This window comes from Prosopis cineraria, unplaced genomic scaffold, assembly GCF_029017545.1.
Source record: "Prosopis cineraria cultivar Desert tree isolate PC_DT_omini unplaced genomic scaffold, ASM2901754v1 PC3, whole genome shotgun sequence".
Taxonomy (NCBI): domain Eukaryota; kingdom Viridiplantae; phylum Streptophyta; class Magnoliopsida; order Fabales; family Fabaceae; genus Prosopis; species Prosopis cineraria.
In genome coordinates this window covers 23,637,858-23,660,692 of record NW_026555334.1, presented here as the reverse complement: position 1 = coordinate 23,660,692, position 22,835 = coordinate 23,637,858, and the positions used below count along the sequence as shown (strand labels likewise).

At 34.5% G+C, this 22,835-nt stretch overlaps 2 protein-coding genes across 5 annotated transcripts in view; both read right to left on the bottom strand.

The window, feature by feature from the left end:
• LOC129306029 (protein ACCELERATED CELL DEATH 6-like) overlaps positions 1-22,835 on the bottom strand; it is a 71,659-nt gene that overhangs the window by 33,144 nt on the left and 15,680 nt on the right. The gene's annotated exons all lie outside the window — the stretch shown is intronic.
• LOC129306032 (protein ACCELERATED CELL DEATH 6-like) lies at positions 6,397-9,014 on the bottom strand. The gene is made up of 4 exons (XM_054946338.1): positions 8,895-9,014; positions 7,289-8,239; positions 6,620-7,152; positions 6,397-6,534 (listed from the first exon to the last, which is right to left on the bottom strand). The coding sequence occupies exons 2-4, from the start codon at positions 7,812-7,814 to the stop codon at positions 6,511-6,513; spliced, it is 1,083 nt and encodes a 360-aa protein (XP_054802313.1). The 5' UTR covers positions 7,815-8,239; positions 8,895-9,014; the 3' UTR covers positions 6,397-6,510.

Here is a 22,835-nt window from a genome sequence, read left to right as displayed (position 1 = left end):
GATTGCTCATTTATTTACATTTGGCTTCCCGTTTGTTTATCGCACATAAATATCTCATTCTCTTGTTGAAAAAATGATTTTTAAAATTTTTGTTACTTAAAATAATGTATGATTTTGAAAAATGATTCTTAAAAAAAATTGTTTCTGAAAAATATCTCAAACTCTCGCTGCCACGTTTCTTAAGAATGATTGCCCTCTCAAAGGCCACCTCCATGTCTCCTCCATTTCCCTAAAACAACACCATTTTAATTATTAAAAAAATACAAAAAAAATGAAAAACAACTAAAAAAAAGTACCATCACCCAATCTAACCCAGCTTCTCTCCTCCCACCATCACCCGCAATCCAAATTAAATATTTTTATTTTTTATTTTATATTTATTAAAATAAAAATATAATTTTTTATTAAATCTGATAAAATATTTAAACAGTTTAGATTTAATATTAAATTTTTTATAATTTTAATATTAAACATGCAATGTCTAAATTATATCTCGACAATTAATTTATAAAAATTTAAAAAAATTATAGAATTTAATCACCAATTTGGACAATCTGATTTAATATTGATGGTTCAAATTTAATATTTAAATTTTTTATAATTTTAATATTGAATCAACACAGTCTAAAGTATATTTGAATAGTTAATTTATAAAAATTATTAAAAAAAGTAATATGAAATTGGACCATCCATATTAAATTTGAATTGCCAAAATTGATAATGAAACATATTATTCCTTTTTTTTATAATTTTATTAAATATTTTAACAGTGTGCAGGAAATGGTTTGAGGAGAGAAGTCGAGTCTGACTTGGTGAGGGTGCTTTGTTGCTTTCATTTTTTTTTTTAATTTTTTTATAGTCAAGATAGTGTTGTTTTAAGGAAATGGAGGAGAAATGAAGAGGTGGGAAGTGGAAACACCCTAAATCCGCTCTGTGAAAATATCTCATCCTGCTCAGTGCTCTCTTGCTTCTTTAAACCATCATCTTCTTGAGTTATAACTTGGGCTTTGTTTCTCCTTCTACAATGTCCTATTCTCGACAATATAATGTACTGATCATGCCTTTTGACATTAATGGTTTTGACGAAGCATTTTCCAAAATGCTTCGAACCACCATGTGAGTACATGGTAGTGTGCTATTGTGAAGGAGATTTGGGACTTTTGGCAAAATTATTTAAATGGCTTGATGTATGATTCCTGCTGTCACTATTGTAAGATACCTTATTCAAGGATTCTTTAGTATATAAGACATATGGAGGGTCATTTATTACTATTTTTTAATTTTACCCTTATTATAATAAGGACGAATGGAGTATTATTTATCTACCTTCATATCACTTTTCTTAATGACTAGTTATATATGATATATGCAAGTAATGAATTCTAAATAAAAATATATAATTAACATTAATGCTTAATGAAAAAACTAACGACCAGTTATATAGGACATAAGTGGACATTTTATGAGATTTAAGGTGATGACCTTAATTGCCTAGTGTCACACATGGCCCTATATGATTAATTAAACACTTGACCTCTAAGTTTGTAAGTAGCCACTAGGAGATCCATCATGCAAAGCCACTTGCAAAGCATTGATTCAAGAGCCCAAGAACATGTGGCTTGGAATACTATTATGATAAATTCAATATGTAGTATGTAATTTATTTATAATTTTTTATAGTTAGTTACAAACTTATAGTCACCACTAGTGTTGAGATGAATAGATCTATATTGTCGAACTAATACCATGGGACATCTGATGCAGCATATTATAGGGTAATCCGGTACAGCATTTTATGGGATTATTACCATGAGACATTCGGGCAATCTGGCAACTTCCTAATATCCATTAAGGTGCGGTTAGTAGTCAACAATGCCTCTATCACAAGTGTGTGACATGAGGAAAACCATAATACATAGGTGAGATAAATTACCTTTATCTAGGTGTTTCTACTGTCGAAAGTGTGCTCGAGTCAAAGAATGATTGATTTAGTAGAGCCTATGATTTTATGTCGGGGAGTTTTGGAGGATCGGTGGATAGACAATCATGTTGTTGTCCTAATTGTGTGAAATGATTTATGATAAAAAGAGAAATTTAGTTACTTTAACTATATAAACTATTAAAATAGTTTTTGGTTACTTTCATGCAGTTATTTGTGTTAGTGAACATTTATGAGTTATATTAGTTACTGAAATTTTGATCTCACCCATGGTTATTTATATTTTTCAAGTTCTAGTAGTTGTAGTGCTCAAGGGAAAGATTCAGGCCAAGAATTATGTTTTCTTTGATAAAGCCTTGTAAGAATCGGTGTAATGAATTTGTATATAAATAGTGGTAAATGTGTATATAAGTTGTTTTAGGAAACGTGTGCATTTTATTGTGAGTTTTTATAGTGTTTGGTGCTTTGATTTCCCTACCCTTGTGTATATGATTGTATATGATGAAATGATAGTGTGGGTTAGTGGATGAATGATAATGTCTATGGAAATGATGAATGTGGAATATGTATGTGAAATTGGCCTTGTGTATGAATGAAATTGAAGAAATATGAATTTGCTCAAGTTATGTGTAATGGGCAGTTTATAGACCAATTGTGTGTATGTGTGTTATATTGTGTCTATATTTAGTCAATCAGGTGTACCTTATCTAATTGAACGTAATTAAGGCCCTAAAAGTGGCCAATAACTTATGGTTTCGACAGGTGATGTCAAGTGGCAAATTTTGACTTAAAATGGCCAAAATGCGTTTGGATGTCAAATTTTTAAACAGAATATCAGATTTTAACGAAACCAATGTCATTGGTTAGATTTTGAAATAAGCTTTGTGTGAGTGCTTGAACCACCCCAATTGGATATCGGATGTGAAAATGATGCACTTTTAAAGTTCGTATCAGAATCTGAAATTTGACAGCAAATTCTAATATGTTCGCCTCGACACATGTATCAACAAAGGACCCCATGCCTTGGCGCATGGCACAGAGCGAATACCTGAGATCTCTATGCCACATGCCACAGTGCATGTGGCATGAGCTGCGACACATGGCCCCTGTTTGATTTAATTTGGTTGAATTGTACATATTTTCTAGTTGATTTTGAGATGCTATTGCATAATGCTTCCGTTATGTAGTATTTTACAATTGATATATATTTTATTAAATGGTTTTAGAAATGTTTTTATACTAAGATTCTAAAGTTTTCAAAGTTTATTTTGGTTAGTAGTTATCATGGAGAGTTGTATAATAATGTCAATAAAGACATTACAATGAACATTTTATGATCTTCTTTATTCTTCTTCTAGGTAAAAAGTGTAATACACTAACTAAATTACTAGAATTTATTCTGGCCCTATCTTGCTTCTACTAGGGCTGTGCATGGGCAGGGTTGGGTAAGGCAGCTCATTAACCCGATGCCCTGCCCTAAATGTCTTCGGGCAAAAAAACTATGCCCAAAGCTCGACCCTACCCGAAAGATGCCCGACTTTGGAAGGGCCTGGTGGGCAGGGTCGGGCAGGGATCAGGCACCTTGGGCACGGTCTCCAGCCTTGCCCTACCAAAACAAAGAATCAAAACCATCTATACAAATGTGAAATACACTGTAATAGATTAATTATTTCCATCAATAAATCATTTCAAGCTCTTATTTTAAAAGTAACAGATTGTTAAATATCACTAGTAAAAATATTACAGTGTTGTCAAAAAACTTAATGGCAAAGCAAATATGGAAGGAATTTTTCATGCAAATCACAAGTGCTATCCAGTTTCAAATTCTAAGGAATATAGAAATATTCAACCTAAGGTTTACAAACTTGATCATCAAGGCACCTAAAAAAAAAAAAAGAACTACCATTTATGTCCCCATCTAGTTAACAAATTACATCCTATATTATTATTTTTTTAAAAAAATATATTATATCTCGAGCCGGGCAGGGTCAATTGGTTGGATACCCCAACCCGAAGATTGGGCTTAGCCTGACCATGCCCAAATAATATTGGGTAATTTTTTTAGGGCTCGGGTTGAGCATATTTTGCTCGGGTCGAGCCGGGCATCTCGGGCTTATGGGCATCCTGCACAGGCCTAGCTTCTACTATAGAAGCAGCTTATCCAGCAATAGTCTTCGTGTTCTATGCACTTTCATAATTTATTTTCGTTTCTTTTTGTTATATAAGATAAATTATATTGATAGACTAATAAATCCTACAAGGGACTGATTTAAATAATATATTTTGTTCAAATTTTAATTTATATATAAATTTATCGAGATATTAAAATTGGACTAGCTAATGAAGTAATTCATGTATTAGTTCATAATTCAATGATTGAATCATAATTAAATTATTAAATTGACTATTCAAACCTCAAATGCTAGATTGATAATTTATTTGCATTTGGCTTCTCTTTTACTTGTCTCACATAAATATCTCATTCTCTCGTTGAAAAAATGATTTTTAAAATTTTTGTTGCTTAAAATAATTTATGATTTCAAAAAATGATTTTTAAAAAAATTGTTTCTGAAAAATATCTCAAACCTCTCGCTGCCATGTCTTTTAAGAGTGATTGCTCTCTGAAAATATCTCATCCTAGTCACTTCTTTTAACCATCATCTTCTTGAGTTATAACTTGGGCTTTGCTTCTCCTTCTAAAATGTCCCATTCTCGACAATATAATGTACTGCCATGCCTTTTGACATTAATGGTTTTGACGAAGCATTCTCCAAAAAGCTTCGAACCAACATGTGATTACACGGTAGTGTGCTAGTGTGAAGGAGTTTTGGGACCCAAGGCAAAATTATTTAAAAGGCTTGATGTATTATTCCTGCCGTCGCTGTTATAGGATACCTTATGTAAGGATTCTTTAGTATATATAAGACACATGGGGGGTCATTTATTATTATTTTTCAATTTTACCCTTATTATAATAAGAATGGATGGAGTATTATTTATCTACCTTTATATCACTTTTCTTAATTACTAGATATATATGATATAAGCAAGTAATAAATTCTAAATAAAATATATAATTAACATTAATGCTTAACGGGAAAAATAATGGCAAGTTATATCAGATATAAGTGAGATTTAAGACGGTGAGCTTAATTGCCTAGTGTCACATATTAGAGTATAACAAAAAGTCCCACATCTAAAGATTAGAAGATGAATCATGAATATATAGGCTTAAGCTATTTTGGTAGGATATACTATTTTGGTAGCATATACTATCCTTAAGTATACTTAATATAAAAAATATAACATGGTATCATAAGCCATTTGATTGAGGGACAAAAAAAAAAAAAGAAAAAGAAAAAAGGAAAATAAATGAAAGAAATGAAAGATGAAAAAAAAATACAAGACATTTAAAAAAGAAAAGAAAAGAAAAGAGAGAAGAAGAAAAAGGAGAAAAGAATGAATAAACCCAAGGCCTCTGAGACTAAAAAAATGTACAAGCTCAAGCAAGAAAAAGAAAAAAATGAAAAAAAAACAAAGATAAAAAAAAAGTAGTAGAGATAATATAAGAACATAACAAGAAGTCCCACATCTAAAGATTAAAAAATGAATCATGAATATATAGGCTTAACTTATTTTGGTGGGGTATACCATCCTTAAGTATACTTAATATAAGAAATTTAACATCACACACAGCCTTATATGATTAATTAAACACTAGACCTCTAAGTTTGTAAGCAGCCACTTGGAGATCCATCGTGCAGAGCCACATGCAAAACATTGATTCAGGAGCCCAAGAACATGTGGCTTGGAATACTATTATGATAAATTCAATATATAATATGTAATTTATTTATAATTTGTTATAGTTAGTTACAAACTTACAATCACCACTAGTATTGAGATGAATTAAGGCATATCTCAAGGTATATGGGATTTAGTAACAAAGAGGGAAGGGATCTAGAAGAAGCTTCATGGTTGGCATCATCATCAGTTTGTGGTTCAGCGAGCTTTGCAAGCACAAGAAAAGGATAGAAAGAGATGTATCTCATGAATGGCGAAGTTGAGGAGGAGGGTAAACAAAGGAGAATGTATAGTAACACAATCGTGGCAACTAGCAGTACACTTATTGTCACAAAGGTAATAGTCAACCAGGTAAGTTTGCTCACTACTAGGTACACACCTGCCAAAAATGCCAGTGATAGTGTTGTGAGAGAGATGCCCAGAAGTGGCATTGCATAATTGAGGGCATAAAGTATTAGACAGAGATCTCCTAGTCGAGCCCACATGAGAAGAATTGTCGTGCTGATGGCACAGTATATAGAGATTGTGAGACATAGAATGTACAACTGGAATATGTGGCGATTAAGATTCACAGCAGTCCCATCATCCACATCACCTGGCATGGTAAACCCAGCAGCAAATGACGCTGTTATTATAAGAGTTGAAACCACTATCAAAGTTTCAATTCTGTCTTTATATCGTTCAGGTTCGAATTCCTTTTTCTTCTCTTTAGTTGGTGTGCTTTCAAGAGAGAGTCTTTTCATTGAGTTTTGAGGTCTACCAGCAGATTACAACGCAGTCCATGTAAGTCGCTGCAAATATATATTTGGATTTGTTACAAACAAAACTTGCATTGAATCTCCATTTAAATATCAAATTTTGCATTAATATACTTGCCTGTGCTAAAGATGCATTTTGTCCAAGCCATTGGTCAGCAATGTCTAAAGCTGTTTGGTTCTTTTGGTTCAGCAAAGCAAGATCGATTCTTTTATCCCACGTAAAGGCATGTACAATTTTAGGATTCCAGTAAAGGGTGGCCACGTGCAAAGGAGTATTCCCATTATTATCCTTCTGATTCAACAGCTTCTCGAGCTTAGGATGTTGGAGGATGTATCTTACCACTTCAAATTTTCCATTCTTAACAGCAATGTGAAGAAAAGTTTGGGCATTATTGTCCACCATCTCTGGGGGATCTGGGCACCATTTTAGTAACTCTTGAACTACTTTAACATGGCCTCCCTTACAAGCCAAATGAATTGGGAAGAAGCCATCATTGTCCATTTCCATGGTGCAAGAAACACATTTTTTGATCAAGTAAGAGACACCTTCAAGGTAACCCATTAATGCTGCATCATGAAGAGGATACCTTCCCTTTTCATTCCTCAGATGTATCCAATCTGGTTTCTTGCTTAGTATGGTTTCAAGCATAACTACGTAAGTAATTAAATAAGACACATTAATGGGGACATTTATCAACGTGCATAATGGTAGCAAGATTTCAAAACATAGAATGAAGAAGAAATGAATCATCAAGTCAATGACAGAAGTTGCATATACAGTAGTTACCTATATCCTTGTTGATGATTGCTGGAAGAAGGGGTGATTTTCCTCGAGGTCGCAACTCAAGGTGCATGCACATGTCCATCAATCTAGTAACAACTTGGTTGCAGCCAGCCTCAATGGCAAGGTATAACAATGATTTTCCTTCCCTGTTAACCGCTAATGGTGCTGCAGAATTAACAATCCTCTTGAAATCTGCCTCAAACTCTGAATATTCACCTCCGAAGAAAGGATCTTGAAAAGCTTGGAAAATCATGGCCCCGTTATGGCTGCTGTTCATGAAGGCTTCATGAAGGAAAGTTTTTCCTTGATCATTTTGCAGCAAAGTGAGCGATACCAAGAGCATCTTCACCAAGTCATCTGGTTCAATACGACAATTACATGCTTGCTGCCGAGCGAAAGGGAGAAAAACTTTCAGAACAGATTGAACGGTCGAGGTATGCCCTGACCTAGCGGCAACATGCAATGGCGTATCGAAGTTGTTAGTTTCAGTGAAAAGGGAAGGAGCATGTTGAGCTACTTTCTCTACCATTGTATTATTTCCATATGAAGCTGCTAAGTGTAGAACAGTGTTGCCTCATGGGGTTCGCTGCATATAAATGGCGTTCTGAGGGAGGCCTCTCTCCACCCACTCAGGTACAATGAAGTCCCTGTTACAACTTACAGCATTGGCATTATCCATGGAAAGATATGCAGCTGTCAGCAAATTCAAGTCCTTGGTTGGTTCATGTTCTTGCTTCGTTATCAAGGGGTCTGGATTAGCCCTCCCCGACCGCAAGGTTGTGGTATTATTGTCATTTCTTGTGTCTCTATAAACCACTTGGAATAGAATAATAAGAAATTTTCTCCTTGACCCTTCATCTCCTTGGATTTTTGTGCAGATGTGCCTTACAATTTCAACACTTGTTGTAGACGTTCCACCACTTGGCATTGTGAAGATTCTCTCTCCCCCGTGTGCTTGAACCAAATCATAGTATATAAAATTTTTAGTTGTTTATCACAATTTAGTTTCCCAAATTTAACTTTTTATCAATTTGATCTCTTATATTTTCTTAAATTATCACATAAGTTCTTTAAATTTTAAAATATAAATTAAATTTCAATATTTTTTTTTATATATTAATGACTTGGTATGTATAAATGTAAGCAACACTCAAATTATATTGTGTTTTATCCTGATCTTTTGTTTTGTTTTTTTTTAAGATTTCAAAGCATGCTTTTTCTCATCTAAATAATTATATTTTTTTCATTAATCTACATGACTACCATCATTATTAGAGAATATGAAAGATAATTTAATTTAATATCTCTAACAAGTAATTATTAACAAATTAACAAGTGAAATTATTATTTTAACAGGTATCTAATCTATTCAGATCATTATCAGCTATCAATTTCTTTTAGAGATCTTTCATTGATATTCCTATCTATTATCCTTGAATATTAAATTATGCATGTCAGTAAATTTTAATAATATAACTTTCGTTTTAAACAGTAAGAACCAACATGATAAGCAAAGTAAACTTAAAGAATTAAATTGATATAAAAATAAACATTATTATTATTATTATCATTATTATTTTGGTCTCATGGCAAAGTAAGAATGCGATACCTGTAAAATTTTCATTCTCGTCCACCACTGAAGATCCTCCCATCTCGAACACCACCTGTAGCAGCAGCTTTGATTCTTTTCCCGTTCCCTTCTCGGGTAGGATCCAAGAATTTGAAACGTCTAATCCTCAAAACAAAAGGTAGATTGTAAAGTAATAAACCTATTTTTATTCAAAGTATATCATAAAGTTCATTTTTTTAACTGAAAATATAGCTTGTTTTAAGATTATATTGGATTAAAAACCTTTTCACTAATTTTGTGTTTAGAGTAATTCATTAAAATTACGTGGCTACCAAATCCACAAAGACATTCAATTTTTTTTTTAAAAAAAATCAAATGACATTATATTGTTATCATGTTGCGGCATGTTCAACTTTAGAACATTGCACTTAAATTTATGAAGCATATACAATATTGTAATGCATGCAAACATAAATGAAACTACAAGAGCATTTTTGTTCGATCAAAAGCCTTCTTTTAAGGGAAAATGATAAGGAAGAACCTTATAAGAACATTAATACTAAATTAAAAACTTTTATATTGAAACATAATATATGGAGTATTGAAAATATTAATAACAGTCTTATAAGGTTCTTATTTATTATTCTCCCTTCTTGTAAGGTGGCCTACGATAAGGGCTCTCATAAAGTAAAAGTCCAAAATATAAATATGGGTCCGTTTGATTTTCTTGCTTTTTACATTCAGAAAGTAAAATTTTACTTTCAAAAAACTAGATGTTGCTTGGGTAAAATATTTTGTTAGAAAGTACATCATGAAAATACATTCAAATAGTAGCTGAAAGTGAATTTCTGAAACGTAATTATTTAAAACTTTTAAAAAGTGGATTTGAAAAGTAAAATATTATTTGACCATGCTACTCTAAGTTTAATCTCTTATTCTTTTATTTAAAAAATAATTAGTTCATTAAAAGTATAATTATTATTTCAATAATAATAATTAGGTTATCAAGTTTTTAGCATTCTAAATTGAATAATTAATCATGTTAAAAATTACAAATCTTTATCATATTTTCAAAAACTAAAAATTAAAAAAATAAAAATAACTAGATATCAAATTTTTAGCATTATAAATCAAAATTTATGTTATTTACAACCTTTATCACAATTTTTAAATATTTTAAATATATTATATTTGTATAATAAAAATTATAAATCATCATAAATCAATATTCTTTTTAGTAATTGTACATTCAAAAGCATATTTCACAATCACAAACCAAACAACTTTTAATGTATTAAACTGACCTTTGAAAAAATATATCTAAATACAAATTTTGTTACAACTGATTTTTACTAAATTGACTTTTACCAAATAAACTTTTGACAAATTGAAAACCAAACACACACGTAATAGGTTTCATCTGCATTTTATTTTATTATTATTATTATTATTTATTCTATTCTAAGAAAAAATTCTAAGAAACTATAGTTTATTTCTGTTCTGCTATTTTTTGTTTATAAACTATTCATATTAATTAGATATCAATTCGTTAAAATGAAAATTAATTAGATGCATATCAAATAAACAAGTTATTGCAGAAATTACTGTTCACGAAATAAGGATAAACCTCTTTATCAGTTCAAGAAAGATGGCTTAGTAATCAGATTCTTTCATTCATTATTCTTTATGAAAAAAGAAAAAACGAACTTAATCGTCTTAGTTATATATATTTGGATCATTATTCAACCTAAGATGGAAAAAAAATTGAGGTTGAAAATTAGGATGAAAGAGCAAATTACCTCCTAAATTATAAGTTCAAGAAGTATTTAAGATCTTAAACTCAATATTTGTGCAATGTGTCCCTCCATCTTTTAAAAACAGTACAATCTAACCTCACTTTTAGCAAAAATTAACTTTAATCACTAATTAACTATAAAATGATCTCAAAATTAAAGAAAATGACAAAAAAATTATAGTAAAAGATAAAAGAATTTTTGATAATGACTAAAAAAAAGCTTTTATTGATCTGCTTTTTGTAATTTTGAAATCCTTTTCTATCATTTTTATAATCAACCAATCATTAAAATTAACCTTTTTAAACGGTGAGGGGCAATATTGTACCTTTTTTAAAAGTTGGAGAGACACATTGTACAAATAATAATATTAGAGTTCTAAACCTCCTTAAACTTATAATTTAGAGTTTAATTTACTCTTTTGCACTTGAAAACAATTACGATGGTCTGTTTGTAGGGATTCCATTTGGTGAGGCCGTGAAGTTGAAGATGGTCCTTGCTCGGACTCTGCATCTCCAGACATGGCAGCAATTTTCACCTGCTGGGATTAACTACACAAAAGCATCGATCACAGGCATATAAACAATTAATACATAAAAGTATGCAATAATACAATAATATAACGAAATTTAAGAGGATGAAGATGCATGATCAGTAGAGGATATATTATATATATATAATGATAAAAATGAATTTCACCTTTTTGAAATTTTCTCACGAGAGTGCAGTGCCTGATAATTGAGATGGATATGACCTTCGGTCCATTCTGTCCTCTTATATACACACACATACACGCACTTAACACATGTTGGGAACTGTTTACATTAAAATAGATTATATTATATTTTGATAGACTAATTTTATATAAAATTTTAATTTGATCCTCTAATCTTATCAATTAATTTTTTCAGTCTTTTAATCCTAATATCGTTAATTTTAAATTATTATTTTTTGTGTTAATTATTATTATTTAAAAAAGTTAAAATTAATATATCAACATTTGATAATATTTAAAAATTTAAAGTAAAAATTTTTTGCAATAAAACTAACTATATTAAGATTAAAAGATATTTTATAAAATTAAGGAACTAAAATGAAATCTTTGTAAACTTGAGGGATTAACAATATACTTTGGCCCATTACAATATAATATAGCCTTTCTGATTAATGCATTAAAATTTAAAATTGATAAAAAAAAAAAAAACAGATGAAACATGGAAAGAGACAATGTATATATAAATTGACGATTAGTTACGTCATACTCTAAGAAGTTTTATCCTTTTAAAATGCAATCAAATTAGGTTCTTTATAGTGTTTACTTTTAATTTTACTTTGAATATTTAATTATTAGTGCATTTAATTAAAATTTTAATATTAATTAAAAATTACACACATGTGATTAATGGCTTTCGTATCTAGCAAGTTTTATTAGTTAATATGTGTCACTTCACTTGTATTCTTCTTTATGCTTTGCCTTTATTCTAGTCCTATCAGTGCACTTCTTTATTCTTTGATCGTCTTTTTCTTTTTCTTTTTTCCTGACTCTTTCTGCTCCCTTACCTTCGTGTTTTTCTTGTGAATTTAAACTTAAAACAATAATTAAGAAAAATAAATTATTTGAAAAGTAGTAACCGGCCATTTGGTGCCCGTAGAGATATTATTGTCTTTTGAATCCAACTTGGCTTATATGTCACTTCACTTGTATTCTTCTTTATGCTTTGCTTTTATTCTAGTCCTCTAAGTGTGTTTTTTTCTTTATTCTTAGATAGTTGTTTTTACCTTTTCTGGCCCACTTACCTTCAATTTATGCTTTGTGCTTTCTTGTGTCCTTTCCCCTCTTTTGCAACATTATGGATTTGGTATTATATTCTTTTATATTTTGGGGCAATTCATTCATATTAGTTGCTACTTAAAGCCTGAGACAATATACTCTTATAAGTCATATACTTATAAATTATTTCTATCAACATTATCAATACCAATACAAAAAAATACAACAAATAAAAGTGTGCAGAATTCTAAATAGACCCTTATATAACAAATTCAAAAAATAATGTTGTGTTACTTTTTCTTTCTCATGAAAGGTAATTTTAAAAATACTTTTAAAATATTTTCTAAAAACCTGCACCGTGATTTATAAATGGAACCAAGTAGACCTTCTAAAATGTGACTTATAAATGAGACTGAAGGGAGTATATATATATATATATATATATATATATTAGTTCAAACCATATTACGTCGTTGCTTTTTACAAGAGGGATGGAATTACCTTACTCCCTTCAGTCTTATTTAGAAGTCGTTTATATCAATGTCATCAATATCAATACAATAAAAGTAAATAAAATTTTAAACATAACCTTCAAGTAAAAATCAAAAAGTAAACAAATTATATAATATTATTTTTTCTATCTCTTTCTTTCTTACTTTTCAAGAATAGTTTGTAAATTACAATTTGAAACAAAACAATTCCATCAACTAGTGAATTGTAAAGTGAACTAGATTGTACTTCTAGAATATGTCTAATATGTTCACTACAAAAAAAATAGCTTATTAGCAATAGAAAATTCCATCGCTAAATAGACTAGCGATGGACTATTTCCGTCAATAAAAATTCTGTTGCTAATTTTTGATGAAATAGCGACAGAAATTTTCAGTTGCTAAATAAGAATAAAGTTATTTTGACTTGGTGACAGAATGCATTCCATCGCTAATCCGTCACTAATTTTCCAACGGGCTTATTCCGTCACTAATTCCATTACAAATTTATTAGGTAGACCAAAATATCATTGCCACGTCACCTAGTGGATCAATGCCACCTTACCACTACCTAGTCACTTAGTGGACCTGTAACACTTGCCCCGAGTGTTATCCAAAAATCACACAATTCAAATAAACTAAGTGTGGTTAAGGAGTTAATCCTAAAACCAACTTAGGAAACAAACCATTTAAATCACTAAGCAAATATACGATTGCAAAGTAAACATTTAAAACCTTAAAAAAATTATAGGTTCTAACTATAGCGCACGGAAGCAAGTTAGACGAAAGAGAAATAAAAAGATACTGTCATGACAGCATTTAAATTGCTGTCATGACAACCCTCCCGAGTCAACTTCTGGGAGGCGTCGTTCCGCCATCCGACCTCCGATCAAAGTGATTTTAAAGCTCACACGTCACATTCAAAGGTTACTATAAGTATACCAAATTTCAAAAAGATCCAACGGTGGATTTAAAATTAGACATGTTAAAAATTTAATTATTTTTGCTGTCATGACAGCTAAAAAGCTGTCATGACAGCACTTCCGGACCAACTTCCGGAGTGCACCATTTCATCATCTGACCTCCGATCGGAGTGATTCTAAAGCCCACATGTCACTTTTAAAGAATACTATTAGCATACTAAATTTTGAAAAGATCCAACGGACGGATTGAATTTTGTGCAGGTTATAAAATCAATACTGTAGCTGTCATGACAGCAATTTAATGCTGTCATGACAGCACCTCCAGACCAAATTTCGGAGTGCGTCGTTTCTCCGTCCGATATCCGATCGACGTGATTCCAAAGCCCACACGAAGCTTATAAAAGGTTTTACTTGTGACCCAAATTTTAGAGAAATCCAACGGTCGGATTAAGATTTGGACACCCGGATGCAAAAGTGCAGCTTTTTGGTAAAAACCATTTTCAAAATTGTCCAAATCCCATCCTAATGGTCACAAACCTGTGGAAACACTTTGGACACGTCAAAAAGATTAAAAACACTTGATAGAACATTCAAATGATGGAAAACCCCCATACATCAAAATTTGACCACCCGGGTGCCATTTCCCAAAATGGACCCTAAACCCCCAAAATGCACAAATCATACAAGAGTGGTCACAAATCAATCCAAATACCATGTATTTATATAAATACATATGCTAAACATTTTCACTTGGCTCAGAGCTCCTTGTGGGGCCCACGCACCCACTCTCTCTATCCAAGCTGTATGTTTTCCCATAGCACACCATTTGCAATGCAACCACTTTGCATTTGCTTATAAAATCACATATATATCAAAATAAAGATATGCTTGTAATAGAAACTTGGTCTACTAAGTAAATCCATCAAAACCACACACCATAACCAAGTTTCCTAGCCACAAGTCTGCAAACAGACAAAAATTCATACACAAGCACACAATCCACACATATTCACACACACACACATAATCATATCCTACTGGCACCCTAATCTTAAATACATTACAATATATTTGCTCAAAAGAAAGGGGTTGCAGTTCTTTACAAATCACAAGCAAACCCCTAGCTTTGCTCCTTTCCCCGTCCACCACTGGATCCTTCGCCTGGACCTAGAATATTGAAAAGAAAGGGGTGAGACAACCACAGTCTCAGTAACAGCGAAATTTACATTGATTATTACAAAGTAAGCCATAATCAAATAAACGAATAATAAATTCAACATAGTATATAATTTAGCCATTTAAAATGCATGAATGCATGACCTAGGCCGGTATGGCCTTTCATGACCAACAGAATGCCCCCTGGCACTCTTTAACTCGCAGGTAAACCTTATACCTACTTGTACCTCCACAGGCACAAAACATAATCTAAGGCATGATCTAATCCACCGAACCGCCTATGCCCCTTCGACGTGAATCCTGAGCAGTCAAAGCTAACTCCCTCCCAGAGCCAGCCCGACTTACTCTTCATGTGAGGGCTACCTTGGCCTAGGCACTCAACCTCACACTTCATATGTTGGATTCCCTCCCCCACTGAGAGGTGTCGAACACTCAATACACTAACCACTTTAGTGCACTGAGCCCACAATACGTAAGACAACACTGAGTACTGACAGTGTGCCATAGAATATCAAAAATCCACACCTTCTCATTGGTGAACTCCCACCGAGATCATGCCTTTTACTCTTGTCTACCTTTCCTGAGTATTGACCATTCAACACTCTAAAGTAGTATAATATTTATAAATCTCATTTCCATAAAAACATTGTTATTAAACAATTAAAAACATATTTGCACTATAATCAAAGTAGTACCCCATAACCCCTTATAAAGCACATTTAATCTTTTAAAACATGTAATGCATGATAACTAGTAATATTTATTCAAAAATAGCTAAAACAAAGTAATAAGAAATATAAATTCCCCTGTTACCTCAACCCTTTGGTACTAAAAGGGTTCCCCTTGTACAAAATAGGGCTCGGCTTGTTCCTTACTTCTCAATAAGTTCCACCAACAATTTTCTACAACATATAAGTGATCCACATCACTTATCATGACAAATAGCATTAATGAAGACTATAACTCATACCACACAACTTAGGTCAATGAGTCATAATCCACCCTAATGGTCCATATATTAAACCAACCATTCACATAGTATCACTTAACCACCAAAACCATTTATTAGCCATCACTAGGCTAATTTTCAATTTATATAATTTTTTAATCAATTAAAAACCTTTACTTAGTGCCACCAACTTTCACCATTAGCCCTTATAATGAAAACCAAACCTTAATTTAAATCTTATTGGGCTCAAATAGCAAAATTATAACTAAATCAATAGGCTTAAACCATTGAGGAGCAAAAACCCAATTTCTCAAGGTTTATTTTGTGCCCAAAACACCTCTTTTCATCCAATTATTCACTCAAAACATTAGATCACTATATAGAAACTCAAAACATGCTCCTAGGATCCAAAGAAATAAAAGCTTACAAGAATAAAGCCTTTGGGATCAAAATCCAAAAATTTTCTCTTCCAAAAATTGAAGAAAATCAAGAGAAAGAGAAGAGGATTGAAGTAGGGAGTTTACCTATCGTGTAGCCGAGCTCGCAACGGTCGCAAAGACTCCTAGATCCAAGCCTAACTCCCTCCCTTTCTCTTCTCTTCTTCCTCTCTCCCTCTCATACGTTTCCTTTCCTTTCCTTTCCAACTCAATTTCTGCGTTTCTGCATCAATTTTGGTCTTTAAATTGCTGGTCAAAAAGTTTGGGGAAAATTACAAGAAAGGGCCCAACATTTTTTATTATTGCACAAAAGCCCGGGTCAACTTTGGTAATTTTTCCCATAGTTAAAAATCAAATAAAACCAAACTTTTGCTTAGTAAAATTCAAACTCTGGGCCTCTATTAAATTATTCTAAATTTTAATTTAATTATAGATATTTTATTTTATTTTATTTATTTTTTTTAAATAAATTTGAGTCTTAAAATTTTTAGGATGTTACATTCTCCCCTCCTTTAAAAAGGATTTTGTCCCCAAAATCCAAGCTAATACATGAACCAAAGAGATAAACATACCTAGGGAAACAACTGTGGATATTCCTTCCTCATTTGATCCTCAGTCTCCCAGGTTGCATCTCCCGGAGCTGTCCCTTTCCAAATCACTTTTACCAACCGGATTGTCTTATTTCTGAGTTGCTTATCCTTAGCATCCACAATACGATCTGGTTCAGTCCGGTAGGTTAAATTCTCTTGAATTTCAACCTCCTCAGGTTCTATCACATGCGACGGGTCTGGCTGGTACTTCTTCAATTGTGACACATGAAACACGTTGTGTAGACCCGCTAACTGAGGCGGTAATGCCAACTGATAAGCCACCGGCCCAACTTTCTTCAAAACCTCAAAAGGACCCATATATCGAGGAGATAACTTTTTAGCCCGAATTGAGCGTCCAACGCCCGTCAATGGGGAAACTTTGAGAAAGACATGATCCCCAACCTCAAAAGACAAGTCCTTACGACGATTATCTGCATAACTTTTCTGTCTACTCTGTGCTGTAAGAAGTTTTTGTTGGATCAATTTGATTTTTTCTGTGGTCTCATCTACCACATCCGGTCCCATCATTGTCCTCTCACTCAACTCATACCAACAAAGAGGCGATCTGCATCGTCTTCCATACAATGCTTCATAAGGAGCCATTTGAATACTGGCATGATAACTGTTATTATAAGCAAACTCTGCCAGAGGTAAATGCTTATCCCAGCTTCCCTGAAGCTCTAGGGCACATGACCTCAACATATCCTCTAATGTCTGGATCGTCCGCTCAGTTTGTCCATCCGTTTGTGGATGATAAGACGTACTGAATTTCAGATCTGTACCCATAGCCCTTTGCATAGCTTGCCATAAATTTGATGTAAACCGAGGATCACGGTCTGAAACAATATCCCTCGGTACCCCATGTAGTCGCACAATCTCCTTAATGTAGATCTCAGCATACCTATCAACCGTATAGGTGGTCTTGACCGGTAAGAAATGTGCTGACTTAGTCAAACGATCTACAATTACCCAGATAGAGTCAAAACTAGCCTGGGTCCTCGGCAAACCAGATACAAAATCCATTGAAATACTCTCCCATTTCCATTTAGGAATCTCCAAAGGCTGTAATAACCCCGATGGCTTTTGGTGCTCTATTTTGACCTTCTGACAGGTCAAACACTTACTAACATACTCTGTGACATCCTTTTTCATGCCTGGCCACCACCAATGACGCTGCATGTCATGATACATCTTAGTAGCACCGGGATGAAGGGTGTAGCTACTTCGATGTGCCTCATCCAACAATTTCTTCCGAATAGACTCATTGTTAGGAATACACACCCTATCCTTGAAAACCACATACCCATCATCACTAAACCAATAGTCCATTATCTCACCATTCTCGATGTCTTGACTTATTTTTGACAAAATCGGATCTTGAAGCTGAGCATCTCGTATCTCTTTCCAAAATTCATTAGAAATAACCATAGTATTAAGACCATTCAAAGAGAACTTAGTCATACCCAAAAAAATTTCAACCAAAGATTCCATCAATCTATGCTCCCGAACCATTAAATAGGCTACATGTAAGGTCTTGCGACTAAGAGCATCTGCTACCACATTTGCTTTCCCCGGATGATACTTAAATTCAAAATTATAATCTTTAAGAAACTCCATCCAACGTCTCTGTCTCATATTCAGCTCTTTTTGATCCACCAGGTACTTGAGACTTTTATGGTCGCTCATGACCCTGAACTCTGTTCCATAAAGATAATGACGCCAGATCTTTAACGCAAAGACCACCGCAGCCAACTCGAGATCATGTGTTGGATAATTCTCCTCATGCGGTCTAAGTTGTCTAGATGCATATGCCACTGCTCTCTCATCTTGCATTAGAACACAACCAAGACCCTTATGAGAGGCATCAGTATACACATCATAGGGCTTTTGAGGATCCGAAATCACCAACACTGGAGCTGTTGTTAACCTTTCTTTCAACTCAAGAAAAGCTGTCTCGCACTTATCATCCCAGATAAATGGCCTATCCTTCCTTGTGAGTCTAGTCAAAGGCATAGAAATCTGAGAGAAACCTTTGATAAAACGCCGGTAGTAACCTGCTAATCCCAGAAAACTACGGATCTCAGTTATCGATTTTGGTCTCTCCCATTGCATGACTGCTTCAACTTTATATGGATCAACTGCAATACCATTTCCGACACGATATGTCCCAAGAACCTAACCTCTCTCATCCAAAACTCGCACTTACTGAGCTTGGCATATAGCTTATGATCTCGCAGAAACCTTAGGACAGTCCTCAAGTGTCTGGCATGCTGCTCCTCATCTTTAGAGTAGATCAGTATATCGTCAATAAAAACTACCACAAACTGATCCAAGAAAGGTCGAAAAATGCGGTTCATATAGTCCATGAAAACGCAGGCGCATTAGTCAGCCCGAATGGCATAACCAAAAACTCATAATGACCATATCGAGTCCTGAAAGCAGTCTTTGCCACATCCTTCTCACTAACTCTTAGCTGATGGTACCCTGAACGTAAATCAATTTTAGAGAAAATCGTGGCACCAACCAACTGATCTAAGAGATCATCGATGCGAGGCAGTGGGTACTTGTTCTTCACCGTAACCTTATTCAACTGCCTGTAATCGATACACAATCTTAAACTACCATCCTTCTTCTTCACAAATAAGACAGGAGATCCCCAAGGAGAAATACTAGGTCTAATAAATCCCTTATCTAACAGCTCCTCAAGTTGCTTCTTCAACTCAGCTAACTCTGAAGGAGCCATTCTATAGGGAGCCTTTGAAATTGGCTGAGTCCCCGGTACCAGGTCAATTGAGAATTCAACCTCACATTCTGGAGGTAATCCTGATACATCCTCAGAAAACACCTCTGGGAACTCCCTAACAACCTCAATTTCATCCACTATACCTGTCTCAGACCCTTGGGTAGCGAGCACTACCACGTAAGCCTCACATCCCTGCTCAATCAACCTTTCAACTTGTAAAGAAGAAAGAAAACAAGAATGACCAGGGTATTCTTTGATCACCTCCGGTACTTCTACCAAAGTCACTGTCTTAGCCACACAATCTAAGACAGCACCATAAGCTGTCAACCAATCCATACCAATAATTAAATCAATCCCTTGCATAGGTAATTTGATCATATTCACCCAAGTCGATCGCCCATTAAAAGTCATCTTAGTCCTACACACCACACTGGATCGACCAACTAAACCAGAAGTAGAGGAAACTTCTATATCATGGGGCAACTGGTCAACAGGCATAGCCATTCCATCTAAGCGCTCGGCAGAAATAAAAGAATGCGTCGCACCACAATCAAACAAAGCTTCTAAATCGAGGCCACAGATAGAAACCATACCAGTGATTAGATTCGATGACTTCCTAGCCTCCTCCTGAGATACTGTATACACTCCACCAGGAATCACGTTCCTCCGGTCCGAGCTCTCATGTAAATCAGGGCAGTCACGGATCAAATGGCCTAACTTTCCACACTTATAACAAGCAAAGCAGCGACCAAAATGAACCCTACCACATCTATTGCAAGGTGACCTCGCTGTACTTAGAATTGGGGCTTGACTGGTCTGTGAAGAACGTGCTGGAGCATTCCCAGAGAAACGAGAACCCCCAAATCTCATATTACCACCCCGATTACCTTGAAATCTTGAACCCCTATTTAAATTTCGATTACCAGAAGCAGAAGAAGACCCGATTCTAAAGGAGCCACTAGAAGAAGAACCAGAGCTAAAACCCATTCTCTTAGATACACCACCAGTAGGAGCTAACCCAAAAGAAAATCGACCTCGTGTATCCCTACTCCGGCTACTCTCTGTGTCTCGGCCTCGACGAGCGGCAATCCTCAAACGATTGCACATCTCATCATATGTCGCCTCGCCTAACAAAGATAGCTGCTGGCGGTATTCTGGCCTCATCTTTTCTAATAACCTCTTTGCTTTCCACTTGCTATCATTAGAAGCCTTCAGATATGTTGAGAACTTAGACAGCTGATTGAATTTTCTTATAAAAGTCTCCTCGTCTAAGTCCCCCTGCTGAAATGCATGAAACTCTGCCTCTTTCTCATCTCTGAAAACTGGCGGAAAGTGAAAATCATAAAATCTTTCTTTAAATTCATCCCAAGACATAGATCTTCCATCTGTGGGCTTAACAGAATCCCACCAATGCTTGGCTTCACCAACAAGCTGTATCGTAGCCAAGATAACCTTCTGCTCAGATGTACACCTCACAACAGTAAATAACTGCTCCATCCAATCCAACCACTCCTCAGCTTTCCCATCAAACATACTACCATCATATGTAGTCGGATTAGATCGAGAGAATTCCTTCCAAGGTTCAGATATGTCATCCTCTCGATTATTAACAACTGGTACATGAGCTCCCATAGTACTAGAAGATCCCTGCCCAGCACTTAGGTCAACATGCTGATCTGGAACAGTATGACTTCTAAGATTTTGCTGTATATCCACCATAACTTCAAGCAGCCTAGCCATGACTGCATCTGTCCCCTGTGGTGGTGGTGGAGGTGGAGGCGGAGGTGGAGGCGGAGGAGGTAGAGGTGGTGGTCGTTCCTCATTCCTCGATCTACCCCTTCCCCTTCGAGCCATATTAGAACTGAAAGGTGTACGGCCACAAGCGTACAGACCTTTCTCCCCTCCTAAAGGAACAAGCCAGAGAAAGAAAAACAATATTAGTCCAGGTTAGTGGTAGAAGGGAAAGAGCATAAAAGTAATGTATTTAAGGTGCCAAGTAGGAAAAAGGAATCATAAACCTAAAACTGATACCAAATGTAACACTTGCCCCGAGTGTTATCCAAAAATCACACAATTCAAATAAACTAAGTGTGGTTAAGGAGTTAATCCTAAAACCAACTTAGGAAACAAACCATTTAAATCACTAAGCAAATATACGATTGCAAAGTAAACATTTAAAACCTTAAAAAAAATTATAGGTTCTAACTATAGCGCACGGAAGCAAGTTAGACGAAAGAGAAATAAAAAGATACTGTCATGACAGCATTTAAATTGCTGTCATGACAACCCTCCCGAGTCAACTTCTGGGAGGCGTCGTTCCGCCATCCGACCTCTGATCAAAGTGATTTTAAAGCTCACACGTCACATTCAAAGGGTACTATAAGTATACCAAATTTCAAAAAGATCCAACGGTCGGATTTAAAATTAGACATGTTAAAAATTTAATTATTTTTGTTGACATGACAGCTAAAAAGCTGTCATGACAGCACTTCCGGACCAACTTCCGGAGTGCACCATTTCATCATCTGACCTCCGATCGGAGTGATTCTAAAGCCCACATGTCACTTTTAAAGAATACTATTAGCATACTAAATTTTGAAAAGATCCAACAGACGGATTGAATTTTGTGCAGGTTATAAAATCAATACTGTAGCTGTCATGACAGCAATTTAATGCTGTCATGACAGCACCTCCAGACCAAATTCCGAAGTGCGTCGTTTTTCCGTCCGATATCCGATCGACGTGATTCTACTGGCACACAATCCACACATATTCACACACACACACATAATCATATCCTACTGGCACCCTAATCTTAAATACATTACAATATATTTGCTCAAAAGAAAGGGGTTGCAGTTCTTTACAAATCACAAGCAAACCCCTAGCTTTGCTCCTTTCCCTGTCTACCACTGGATCCTTCGCCTGGACCTAGAATATTGAAAAGAAAGGGGTGAGACAACCACAGTCTCAGTAACAGCGAAATTTACATTGATTATTACAAAGTAAGCCATAATCAAATAAACGAATAATAAATTCAACATAGTATATAATTTAGCCATTTAAAATGCATGAATGCATGACCTAGGCCTGTATGGCCTTTCATGACC

What these genes read in the sequence shown, in the direction of transcription:
- LOC129306032 (XM_054946338.1), bottom strand. Translation starts at nt 7,814, where the DNA reads ATGGTAGAGAAAGTAGCTCAACATGCTCCTTCCCTTTTCACTGAAACT. An exon ending in AATCATCAACAAGGATATAG is followed by an intron (nt 7,153 to 7,288) that starts GTAACTACTGTA and finishes TTACTTACGTAG; the next exon opens with TTATGCTTGAAACCATACTA. An exon ending in AAAATGCATCTTTAGCACAG is followed by an intron (nt 6,535 to 6,619) that starts GCAAGTATATTA and finishes ATATATTTGCAG; the next exon opens with CGACTTACATGGACTGCGTT.